This window comes from Lethenteron reissneri, chromosome 47 (genome assembly GCF_015708825.2).
Source record: "Lethenteron reissneri isolate LAM-NWPU_2019-01 chromosome 47, ASM1570882v1, whole genome shotgun sequence".
In the NCBI taxonomy this organism is placed as follows: domain Eukaryota; kingdom Metazoa; phylum Chordata; class Hyperoartia; order Petromyzontiformes; family Petromyzontidae; genus Lethenteron; species Lethenteron reissneri.
The window spans coordinates 4,560,303-4,573,874 of NC_083825.1; the positions used below are offsets into that span (position 1 = coordinate 4,560,303).

Genomic DNA, 13,572 nt, shown 5'->3' on the forward strand with positions numbered 1-13,572 from the left:
AGCCAGCTGCCCAATGTGCCTCGCAGCCCAGATCTGGCACGTGCAACATTTATGTCTTCCATAATACAGGTTGTTTTTTGGGTCAGATCGCGTACATATATAAATGTGTCGTTAAACCCGCCACCACCCAACACAGCCAATTAGTAAGGGTTGTCACGTAAACAGAACGTGCCAATTCGTCACTAGTACAGCATACCGGTGTGTTGGAGAACCAAGCCACAACATTTACAATCTGAGTACGACGTTTCTAAACCCCCAAAAAGCTTGTATTATGGATTATATCGTTAGTGAACGCCTACGTGTTACACATTTTCATCTGTTTGACCCCTTTGTAGGTTGGCCGCACGTGGCCAACATTGTGAAAACGACGCCGCCGCCTGTGCAGGACGATGCCGGCTAACGGTCACGCGACGCTGATGAATCCGTTCGCCGTGACGGATCACTGGCCCTGGTTTCCACGTTGGCAACGGGCGGACGGAAAATAATTGAGGCTATTCTGAGGACCGGCCAAATGTTTATGTCATTTCCATGAATCAATGCTTAATATTGTCATCATCACTACAAAATAACCTAGCACGCGTCGTCATTGTCCACACTCATCCCCGTCTCGACTCACTAGCCTGTCTCCGTGCTCTCAACTGGCTACCCATCGCCAGTAGGGTCACATACAAGACCGCCTGCCTCTGCCAGAATGCCTTTACATCCGCCTGCCCGCCGTACCTTTCTTCATTATTGACAACTTGCAGCTCAGCACACGGCAGATGCCTGCGCAGCGCGACTCACGACCTCCTCTTGATACCAAGATCCAGGATGGTCACGTCTATGCGCCGCTTCTCGGTAGCAGCCCCAACAGTCTGGAACGTAATCCCTCTGCACATTCGCAGCATCACCTCAATCGACTCCTTCAAGAGAGACTTAAAAACTCACCTCTACAATCATGCTTTAGAGCGACTCTGAGCTTGGCTCCGCGCCTCTGAGTTGCGGCCACTACGTCTGCAAATTTGCGCGCGTTACAAATTGAACTACTGTCATCATCATCATCATTTCGGCCATGGTCAATCCACTGCTAGATGAAAACCTCCCCCATGCTATCGTCATCCGATGCCACAACCCATCTCACTCCGGCTCACAAAACTGATTTCATCGCTCCATCTCGGCGGTGGTTGCGCTCGTGGGTGTATTCCCTGCTCCGGCTGCAATTCCATCACCGGTTCCGTCCGTCGGTAATCATCCCTAATAAGTGCCACGGTGGCTAGGAGATGTTAACTTCCTTGCCCGGTATACAGCAGAAATGGGTTCGATCCCGACGCTGACGCCTGCTGCTGTATATTTGGAGATTGCACGTTCTCCCCATGGTGGTGTGGATTTTTCTCCGGGTCCTCTGGTTTTTTCTCTCCATATCAAAAAAAAGCATGCGTTCAGAGTATGTGGCTGCGGTACATTTCCACGCGATAGGCCACTTCGTTGATCTATCATTTGTTATAGCTAGGCCGCTTCTGAAACAGATCTGTGTAGCACCGTGGGCGTTACCTGGTAAAATAAAAATACTATTAGTAGTTTTGACCGTATGTGAAACTGATTGGTTCACACCAGAGACAGCTTTCTTTAGAGCCTAGTCTCAAACAGTTAACACTGTTTGACAGTGAACAATGTTTGAGACTAGGCTCTAAAGAAAGCTGTCTGGTGTGGCCCATCAGTTTCAAAGACAATGCACATACTGTCAGAGCATGATTTTTTGTTTGCATGTTCACCACAAGTATATGTGGGTAATGCAGTGAAATTATTCCTTGCAAAGGTTTCAGTTTGGTGTTTTAACATCTCAACACACTGTTTTATTGCCAGAAAGGGGAAAACCCTATTATCATAACATCACGTCGGTTCGAGGGAGTGGGAGGGGATTTAAGAAATCTGGACCGTTGTTACAACTTCCGCGCCGGGAGTTTGAATCAATGTCAGCAACCTCTTGACTGCAAGTCCACGCCGTGCAAACCATCACAGCACGGACGCACGCAATAGCCCCACAGCATGTCACGCGGAGTAGCAAAAACAATTTTAATAAAACCGCAATGGGCACAAGAAGTCGGTCCCGCTAATTTTACCCACACCGTCCACACAAGGCAAAGGGGCTTACAAGGGATCGAGAGATTTGAAAGCCAGCTGGGCACAGCGTCAGCTAAGGGTTTGTGTGGCTGTAACGAGATATCACGTGGCATCACAAGGCAGCTTTCTTTCCCACACCCTCCCAGCTTCCCCCCTTCGCCTCCCCTCCGCTCGTTTAATTCCTGTTATGCTATCGGCTGAATGTCATGAAATACATAATCCATTGGGAATGATCGCAGGGATGTGCTTCGCCCACCACCCCCCAGCATCCCCCCAGCTAACCCCCCTCAGCTTGTCCCCCCCCCCCTACCACCCCCACCCCCCCGCGTGGCAGACAGCGGTTAACGCTTCACACGATTTACCCAGTCAACATCTTTTAAGTGGCCTTGTTATTCTCCACGCAGCAGAATGCAGCCACACACTTCCCGCACACTCCGCTCTGGGATGGCTCGTTTGTTGCGCGGCGGTCAGAACTCACGGCGGTAACATCTCAGAGCTGAAATTTGGCCACGTTAAGTGCAAAAAACGAAATGTGGCGTCATGCATGGGCTTATGGATTTTGGTTTGTTTTGGTGCAGTCATTGATGTCTCCAGGCTGAGACCATCAACTTTCTAACACGTGGTTGAAAATTAGTTGTTTTATTATTTAATGTGATTAAACAAATCCTTGTATTTCAAAAAAAAAAACATTTATGCTATTATTATCATCATCATCATCTAAAATCCACCAAGTTCGCACTGAATTTACTTTGTACAAAATAAAATTCCGCCCTTTTAGTACCTATCAGTGCTAAGAATTTTGGAGGTTGTGACTGGAATGTGGCCGGGAAATGTTGTTAAATGTCATTGTGAAGAAGAGGTTCTGAAAGTACGTATGTACCGATGTAGAACTTCTTTCCCACCGTACGTAGCCGACCGTGCTAATCAGAGGCGTGTGGGAAGGACAACAAACTGAACACACAAAGCAGTTCTAAACAAAATGGGTTTTCAACCTCGATTCAAAAGTGCACAGATCCAGTAGCTTCCTACTATCTGAAGAAAGAACGTTCCAGACGGCCGCCGAAGCGCATCAAAGCGATGCGGTGACCGCCGCCTTTGTTTGATGGACAGTCAAAAGCCGCTGTGAGGATGACCGGATTTCGCGTGATGGTTTATGGTTCTTGACGAGATGAGCGACGTACTGTGGTTTATTTGTAGTGGGTGGTGGGGGGGCGCTATAGCGGAGGATTGGGTAAACAGCTTGCAAGTTGGGTATAGAATGTGACAGTAAAACTAAAGGTACACTCATGAAGAGGAGGTGCCGCTGGGTGGGACACGTGGTGCAGGGAGGATGGAGGAAGGATGAGGGAGGAGGGATGAGGAGGAAGTCACCAAATTGGGCATTGGAGTAGCATCCAGAGTCCAGTGACCAAGGGGAAGACCTAAACCGAGACGGTGCTGATGGATGAATGAACCTCAGAGGTCAGCTTTGCAACAGCTGTGGGCTCGAGCGTGATGGACGGAATCGATGGGCAGGTTATGGTGGCGTCCACAGCATTCAGGGCGTGAGTCACAACGACCTCCTGACCTTTTTGCCACGCAAAAGATGCGACCGCAAAAAGTCGATGAAACCGACGCAGGCCACTCCGTCACTTTTTAGCAACGCAAAAACCCCTCCACGATCGGAGTTGGCGCTCAAGGGATCGATGTGTGGATAGATGAGGAACGGGGAAGGGTCGTGTAGGAAGATAATTGCGGGGGCGGGGATGGATGGATGGAGAGGTTAGGAGAAAGTGAGGGGTAGTGAGAGAGATGGGGTGGATGGGGAGAGAGGAGTGAGAGGTGGGAGTGAAATGGAGAGGGGTGTGTGTGTAGAGAGATAGTGGTGGGGGCGATGGAGTGATTGTAGTTATGGAGGGGGCATGACGAGCTTGGTTGGTATGGGGGGCCCACACGTAGCCCTGGTGTGTGGAGGCACGGGCTTTCGACAGCTGTTGGTAGTCCAGCGAATGGCAACGTGAAAATTGAAATCTGATCGAGCGCAGAAAATAAACAGCGGAGAGAATCCCGCAGCCGCCTCGCGGACCAGAGAGAGAGACAGATAGAACGACGCGAACAACCGTCCTGCCTACGCCGTACGGATTCAAGGCGCCGTACGCATCAACCAATTAGCCACTATATACTCTTAGTTTTTTCGGTAAAGTCACGTGGGTAAAAAATAAAATAAAATTAATAAAAGTAATAATAGAAATAAAATAAATTTAATTAATTTTTTTCCCTACGTGACTTTACCGAAAAAACTAAGAGTATGAATCCTTGCAGTCACGAAAGCTTCAAATCTAGAAGCAATTAGCCACTGTGGTTCGGACTCTCTCATCCGAGCTGGGACGGCGACGCCGTGGTGGTTTCGTCCAAAGCGATGCCATTTCTACAACTTTAGGAACTCGCGTTCGACATGACACCCGCCCACACGAGCAGGGAGTTAAAGCAGATGCTCCAACTGCTTCGGGGAGGCCTTCATTCAGCAGTGGATCGATCATGGCTGTCGATGATAATCTTTTCGATTTAACTACACATTTTTGGACCATATTATTTGACAGGCACTATTTTACTTTACCGAGTGTTAACATCCCCAGCGTTTAACAGTACTCTCCTTTTTGTATTTGATTGTCAACCAACACTGGGTTAAACAACATGGGCATTTTCGTTCTCTTCTAGTATGTGCACCAGCAGGTGCACCAACAGTTCCACATTCACTCTCTTTTAGCCCCCCCCCCCTCCCAATACGTTCCTTTCATTGACCACCACATTCAGATAAGCCCCTCCCTCCCTCCTTAACTTGTATTTAAGAACTTGTATCTTGGAATCTCTGCCTCACTTGATACAGCAAATCTAGCTGTGACGGTCCCATCTGATGACGGAGACTTGTGTTGCCTCCTAAACGTTGTGATTTATTATTTTATTATTACTTTTAGTATTTTTTTTACCTACGTGACTTTACCGGCAACAACCTAAGAGGATGATAATCTTATTATGCTTCTTGTCGTACGTACGGCTGCTGATCGCAGACGCAGAGCAACACAACTACAATTTCGCATTCAGGTGGTCAGGGCCCAGACCACCGCGTCGGGAGGCAGCGGAGTTAGTGGCATCATCATCGCTGCTGCTGATGTCTCCTTCGTATATTTGCGTCTCGGACACTGCGTGGTTGCGTGTCGTGCGGTCTGTTCACAGTCGCACACTCGAGATGACTAACGCCGATGCCCGAACCGTCGACCATATTCTTGGACACGCAGAATCGCGATCCGTTCCATGCAGAGGACGGTGGAACCTCAACACGCGTCCACATTGACCTCAGCGCGCGCTGGGCTCGTACCTTGCATCCCACTGGGATTTTTGCACACAGCGTTGATATACGGTGTTGTTCCTGGAAGACTTTGCTGTTTTTTATCGGGATTTTTCTGTTGCGTGTAGTCACTTTAAGATGTTTCTTGTGCGTGTTTTTGCTTGTTGCGGTTGCACCCGAGTCAAGGGCCGCATGGCTCACGGGGTGAAACCTAATACATGAAACTGAAACCTGAAACCTACAACCCGCACAGCTCCAGGGAGGTGTCATGTCAGCTGGAGCTGTCCGGGGCAGCGCTGCAGAATTGTTGTTCCCATCCAATCGTATCGTGTTTGTTGTATTGGTTGTTTTCGTAACGTTCTTAACCGCCCCTACTGAACATCTGTGCAAAATGAGCTTCGTAGCTCATCGGATTCCTCTCCAGTATGAATACAGATTGTCATTCTCCTGGAGAACCTTCCACGATGAATGAAGCTCTGCACACCGTGACACCCACATCACTCTGTAGCTTCACTCCACCCACATCACTCTGTGGCTTCACTCCACCCACATCACTCTGTAGCTTCACTCCACCCACATCACTCTGTAGCTTCACTCCACCCACATCACTCTGTGGCTTCACTCCACCCACATCACTCTGTGGCTTCACTCCACCCACATCACTCTGTAGCTTCACTCCACCCACATCACTCTATAGCTTCACTCCACCCACATCACTCTGCTCCCTGGCTTCGCTCTACCCACATCACTCTGCTCCCTGGCTATTTCCACGCCCCTTGTATTATTATTGCAGGGATCATTTAAAAAATGTTGTCTGCGAAGTTGCGCTCTGTGTGCGTGTGGTGTTTTCCTCCTGCTTGCTACTCCTGTACGAGAGCCCCCCACCCCCCACATCGACCCCCTCTGCGGCTCCGACATAAAAGGCAGCAGCCGTCCACGCTGCTTCTGGCAGGTTCGCCACAACGACGGCGGTCTATGAATAGCCTCGATTTGTTTTTTTGGTTGGCAGCTCACTTCGGGGCAGATGCGTTCACATGGGGGGGAGGGCAAAGAGAGAAAGGGAGAGAAGCGAGAGTGAGTGGAGAACAGGGAGGCGGGGGCGGGGGTATAGAAAGGTCCCCACCACCATCACCACGTAGCATTTCAGGCCGTCGGGGGCACACATGAACGTCGGCACGGTGCCCAAACGCACGCACGCACGCGCGCGCGCGCGCAGCCCGTGGGTCACGCGCGTCGCTCGCGGCGTTGCGCGAATTCACAACATTTCAGAAGCGCCGCGCGGTTCACAAACCGAGCATCGCACCCCCCCCCCCCCCCACCGCATTGGCATCAACTCGCGATCCGCACGCAGGTTAAACGCTGTCGGCGGCAGCGGCGGCACGTGAAAAACCAACACAGCGATGGAGCGGAGAGGGGGGGATGGGTCACCGCCACCGCTGTGTGACCGCGGCAAACGGAGCCGGCCAGCCTCGTGTGGCGGGGAATCAAATTAGCGCCGCCGAGATCCAATGTTGGCTTGGCTCTTTGCGCCGCAAACAACAAAAATACAAAAACACTTGGGGGACAACCGCGGCCCCCGGCGGTGCCAACTGCTCGGCGTTTGCCCAGGAATCGTTTCTCTTTCGCCCCCCGGTCGTGAATTTGGCGCGTGGCTGAGATGTTGCCCCACCCCCTGTTGGGTCACCGCTGTGGCAAAAATACCGATTGATGTTTACCGTGTAGGTCACGGACGGGGGTGTGTGGAGCGTTCTGACCGTAGGTTCACCGTGCTGGGTCATTAGATGGAGTCTTCGTGAACCACCACCCCTCCTCACCCCTCTTTTACAGAAACGAACAAACGGACGGGCAGAGCCTACCCACATGCCAACGTTGCAGAACATTACTTGAAAACTATCATCATCACCATCAAAAACCAAGATTCCACGTATATCATTAACAGACTGTTGGGGCAAGCGCCTATGAAGGCCGGCACGGCACACGAGCGGGTGGGGTGGCCAGCACCACGCCCGGCCGCCTTTGTCTCCCTCGTGGCAATGTTGACACATCGCACCAGCTACTTATTTGAGGCTGAGTCGACCTAGGGGAGGATCAGGATTGGTTCACGTAATCGTCACTGGTGTTGGCCCGTGAGCGGGAATCGAACCCGGGTAGCCAGGTTCGTAGCGCGGCGTGCTAACCGCTACACCACCGCTCCCCATCATCATCATGATCATCATCACGTGACGCACACAATGCATATGGCTCACTCCTGCCAACTCTTGGGGCCATCGTGTGGCTTAAGAAGACCTCACGATGAGACCTCCCTCGGTGGTCATTACTGTGTTTTAACTTTTTGTGCTGCCCGATTGCATTTCGTATATAGGGAGTTTTATAATACATGTTTGTTTTTGGGAACGCAGCAAAAAGGTCACTGCTTGCGAGGGCCTTCTCACAAGACTCTGGGCTCTCGTAAAATAATGAATTTGCTTGGGAACTGTGTCCCACCACCACATCAGGAAAAAAAAAGTAATTCCTCTGCGAAATGTCTTGGCAGCGCCGATGCCATGTAAGGAGCCAGTGGTGTTTTCTAATCAGAGCTAATGAACTCACATACCTCCCTAATGAGTGTTTACCAAAGCGAGCCGCATTGTATATCAGGGTCCCTGCATTGGCAATTTTGTGTAAACAAAAATTTTCCACTTTAAATGTGATCTTAATGTATTATTAGAGTTGCGGTCGTGATTTAATGGGGCTTGCTCCACGATACACCGCCTTGATTTGGTGAAGAGAATGCTTTGGTAAAACTCTAAACTTTTTATTTTATTTTACCAGATAAGGCTCAGTGAGATATACAGCTCTTTGTCAGAAGCGACTTGGCCACAAATGAAAGCTCAACGAAGTGGCTTATCGCGTGGAAATGCATCGCAGCCAAATACTCGAAACACACGTTGATGCTAAAAGTGGAGGGTAAAAAAAACAACGGAGGACCCGGAGAAAAATCCACGCGCCAACAGGGAGAGAAAATAAGTATAACCCGTAAAAACAAAGTTTTTCACTCTAAATCCTTTATATGCGTGGCGGCTAGAGTCCTCTCGTCCTCTGACTTGAGATGGCTGCCACCTATGGGTCAGATGATTGTCTGCAGTATTAAACAATTGGTAATTAAATATTTAATTTGTTTTCCCTAAACAGTGTAAAATTTCGGAATTTTTTTTTCACGAACATGAATTGTCTCGCACAACGAGTCTGTGTGCAAAATGTCAGCTCGATTGGATCACGGGAAGTGGGTTAAAAAACGACCGAAAGGTTTGCACGGTCGTAAGCAAGCAAGCAAGCACGCAAGCAAGCAAGCAAGCGAACTTAATATAAAGGATTTAAAAACACACAAACTCCAAATATACAGCAGGTGTCAGGGTCGGGTTTGAGCCCACGACCTCCCGCACACCAGGCGAGGCGGTTCACATCCCACCACCGATATGCCACGGTGCCCGGGAGCCCTGTGGGTTGTTGGGCTGTCACAGCGGCACTCATACCAGGCAAGGTGCCCCCCGTTGTGGGTATCGAGACGAGTTGCAGCCCCCTTCAACAGCCCGGGCCAAACCAACCACAGTCCGTGAGAGGTGGCGAGACAGGGGGGGGGGGGGGGGGGGCTTGTGGAGGAGGCCTTCATCCAGCAGTAGATTGAGCATGGTTTGGCAATGATGATGATGATGATGAATCTTCTTGGTTCTTTCGGTAATAAAAAAATAAAAAAATAAAAATAATTATTTTATTATGTTGTAATTTTTATTATTTTATTATTTCCATTCTACGTGACTTTACCGAAAGAACCAAGAAGATGAATCCCTGCAGTCACGAAAGCTTTAAATAGAAATTTGATGATGATGATGAAGTTGATGCATGTCACTTGTATAAACGATCAACAATCACACGACGACTCGATCAATAATATATTTTGGGCGTAATAATGCGTTTTAATAGATTGTTACATGGCCAGTTATAATACTTTAGAAATATATAAATCATAAACAAAGGATCTCTCCACAAAAACTAATTATTAAGCTGAGCCCGATTTTGTCTTCTCCGGATTATATGATTCCCTTCCCCTACATGTGTTTAAAGGTAAGAGATAGGGGTGAATCTTATCGTACGTGGCCAACTGCGCGGGTAGCGTGTTACTTTGCGATGCGCGTTATAATCAGGAGGATACGGTAGTTGCTAAAATTAAGTAACCGATCACCTTTGTTCTCACAGAATCTGTACCCTGTAAGAAGATGTATTTCACGTGTCAGACAAAAGTCTTCTTCGGAGTAGAGACGCTGGGTTGTAGTTGAATAATGAAGCTTGAATTTTACACTGAAGGGCTTGGAAATTACAGTGATGGTGGTGATGGTGGCGTTGATCATGGGAGTAATGACCATGATTACATTGCTGCTGCTGATAACGATACAGAAAACGGTTTCCTATCACCCCTGCTCTGATCTAATCCAACAACGACCGTATTCTCCAGATTATAACATGAACTGGAAAGTATTACACAACCCCCGAACTTGTACCCAATGTCAACAAAATTTCAAATCTGGTCAGACACACACAGACAAAGACCCCCCGTATAGCGTTTTAACAGACTGTGGGGGCAAGTGCTGTTAGCGAGCACCTACGAAGGCAGGAACGTTACAGGAGGGGGTGAGTGGCCAGCATCACGACCGACCGCCTTTGTCTCCCCAGTGGCGATGTTTTCGCATAGCACCAGGTACTCATTTGAGGCTGAGTCGTTCTACGAGAGGCCCAGGACCGGTTCAGATAATCGTCACTGGTCCGGTTCAGATAATCGTCACTGGTTTTGGACGTGAGCGGGAATCGAAATTGGGTCGCCCGCTTCGTAGGTCAGACACACGCACGCACCTAAACACTTACTGGATTTTAAAGCTCACCCACGCCGTTTCTGTTCCAATACAGACAGGGTAAAGTGCGTCTTATAATCCTGCTGAAAATGGTTGGTTTCAGTTTTCAGTTTCATTTATTTGGTATAGCCCTGTGAGCCATTCGGCTCTTGAATCGGGTGCAACCGCAACAAACAAAAAACCAAAACATGAACAAGAAAACATCTTAAAGTGACTATGTGACTATGCGCAAACAGAAAAACCCAGGAAAAAACTGCAAAGTCTTCCAGAACGGCAGTGTCACCAAGACGACTCACCGATTGCGCGTGTAGACAGAGGAGGCAGGCGAGCAGTAGACCGCGTGCAGGAGACATGATCGCCTTCGTCCAGCGGCAGAAACCTCGACCCTCACCTTCCACTCTCGTCCACCACCTCCTTCCACTCACTCCCCACGTGACCTCGCACAAGCGCCCCAGTCCTGCTCGACTCTCGCTCTCGAAATCTCCGCTGGCTCGCTCGCTCGCTTGGCCGTCGCCTCGGCCTCTAAGAGAGGACACGCAGGGGGGTAGGAGAGCGGAGGAGGCGGAGAGCGAGGGGGGGATTAGTGGACGAGGGAGTGGGGGAGCGGATGGGTTGACCAGGGATGGGAAGGGGTGGGGGCGGTGTGGGGGGGGGGGGAGGTCATTTCTCGTGGAATTTTGGTCCAGGGACTTCCAACCACTCCACCGAACGGTGTAAATTGAGGAACGTGCTGAGTGAGTATTTGTTGATTTGTGGTTTGTGCACCACTGCCAACGCAGCATCGGCAGCATCACCGGCATACAAGATACAGGGTGGTGTCTATGGGACCTTTGTTTTTGCCAAGTATCAAACTGATGCAACAATATATGAATAGGATTTTACCCTTCCTGGCAATAAAACGGGAGGTTTCGATTTAAAGCTTTCGGGTCTGCAGGGATTCATCTTCTTGGTTCTTTCGGTAAAGTCACGTAGAAAGGAAATAATAAAATAATAAAATTTAAACATAATAAAATAATTTTCACGACGTTTCGGCCACAACGCAAGCAGCCGTCCTCAGGTGAAACCAGGTCTGTCGAGGCGACAGCGTCTGAATGAAACAGCACACGTGCTTGGAGCATATATATAAGCTGGGTTGGAAGAGGGGGGTGAAAGGGTGCGCCTTGACAAAATAATTTCATATCAAGAGGAATACAGCATACCCATGGGAAATGCAGGTAAGTGTGCAAGGCATTAAGTATCCATTAACCACACACAGTGGTGAACATGCAAACAAACATGCTCTGATAATTTCTGCCTTGTTTGCCCTTCACCAGAGACGGCCTTCTTCATGGCCTTCTCTCACCAGTGTCAGACCATAGGGTGGTCCAGGTGTCTTGTGTCCCCATTTAATTCACTGAAACTTCATATATATTTTTAAGTAAGGTTTATTTAAAACAGAAATTAATTTGCAAAGTAAAAAAGAAAATGTTCGGGTTCAATGAAATTGGCGAAGGGGTCACAATACATCTGGACCAGGCTGTACTTTGCGTTGTTTATTTAATTCGCTTTATACGCGACAATTGCGTGTTATAATTTACATGCAAATTACTCGATTGGGATGACACTGGGCAATAATCGCCCCACCCCCACCCACTCACCCTCCCATTAACTCACTCTCACCCCCACTAACACCCCCACCCACTCACCCCCCTCCAACCACTCACCCCCTCACTCACCCCCCACCCACTCACTCACTCACCCCCCATCCACCCCCCCCCCCCATCAACTCACCTCCATCCCCACGAAACCCCCCCCCCCACTCACCACCCTCCACCCACTCACCTCCCTCCACCCACCCACTCACTCACCCCCCACCCACTCACCCCCCCCCCCCCACTCACTGACCCCACTCACCCCCCCACCCACTCACCCCCCCACTCACCCCCCCCCCCACCCACTCACCCCCCACCCACTCACACCCCCACCCACTGACCCCCTACCCACTGACCCCCCCACCCACTGACCCCACCCCCCCCCCCCCACAACCCTCCTATGAAAACTTGCATCTTGGCAGGACCCTTCTGAATAAGAGCCACGAGACTCAGTGAGGCTTTCCTGGACAATCGAGTAATGCACGATTCACCGCACGTGCAATGGATATCAATGGACGACTCGATGCACCGTTACACGCCTACCCAGTACGGCAATGATGGAGCGCTTAGAGAACGTTGGTCCAGCCGCGGCACGCTTACTGGGTTACCGTCAGTGAACACTTTTCTCATTCAATAATAATTGTAATTTTATAAAGCGCCCTTAAACAAGAGTTCTCAGGGCCAAATAACCAAAGTCTCCAAGCTCACAAGCCACAACAGTAGTGCGATTGTGGCCGAGCGAGTCCAACTATGAACCCACAGAGACACGATACAGATGTAGTGGTGTTAACTACTCGCTCTTCGCAAACTGTGAGAGAGCGGATCGCAAACAAGGTTGTCCCAGCTTATATATATGCTCCAAGCTCGTGTGCTGTTTCATTCAGACTCTGTCGCCTCGACGGACCTGGTGTTTCACCTGAGGACGGCTGCTTGCGTTGTGGCCGAAACGTCGTGAGAATAATATTTATTATGTTTTATTTTTATTATTTTATTACTTCCCTTCTACGTGACTTTACCGAAAGAACCAAGAAGAAGAAGGTTGTCCCGCTCAATCAAACGGCCAGGGTCAAATGGGGTGAGGTAGGATCCAAACGCCAGATTGGGAAGGACCAATCGGAGGGTCCCACAAGGTGGCCGGGGATTGGACAACCCGGCCACGAACAGGTATAAAAGCCAGAGCGCTGAGAGCTCTTGGCCAGTTCTGCTACACGAAGACCCAAGTCGCCCGAAGACATCTAGGACCCTGGACCAAGCCCTCCAGCCCTTGTCAGGGCTCGGGCTCAGAGTAACCAGTGATCGGGGAGAGATCCCCTAGGTCCAGCCAGAGGACGCTGGGAGAGCAGGGAGATTAGACAGCCTGCAAGGTCCAGAGGCTGTGTCTCCTCAGGGTAACGGGTGAGGGGACCATATTAGCCCCTTTGTGTGATAGGGACTGTGTGTTAAGATAATAAACAGTGTGTGCCATAAAGAAGTTTAGAAGTCCGTCCTTTACAACACTACACAGAGAACCCACGGAGATCCGTCTGGCAAGCCGCAGTGGAAGAGTGAACGCTCATTGTAACCATCAACGCATGGCGCCCTCTGGCGATAAGCAAGCATGTCAGAGATTTATTTCATTGATTCATTCATCACC

At 49.7% G+C, this 13,572-nt stretch overlaps 1 protein-coding gene across 1 annotated transcript in view; it reads right to left on the reverse strand.

Moving 5' to 3' along the window:
* LOC133354382 (SPARC-like) overlaps nt 1-10,838 on the reverse strand; it is a 19,285-nt gene extending 8,447 nt beyond the window's left edge. Inside the window, exon 1 of the mRNA XM_061571184.1 lies at nt 10,605-10,838. Within this exon, the coding sequence (XP_061427168.1) occupies nt 10,605-10,661 (57 nt within the window). The 5' untranslated portion in view covers nt 10,662-10,838. The remainder of the gene's footprint in view (nt 1-10,604) is intronic.
* Between the last annotated feature and the right edge of the window lie 2,734 nt (nt 10,839-13,572).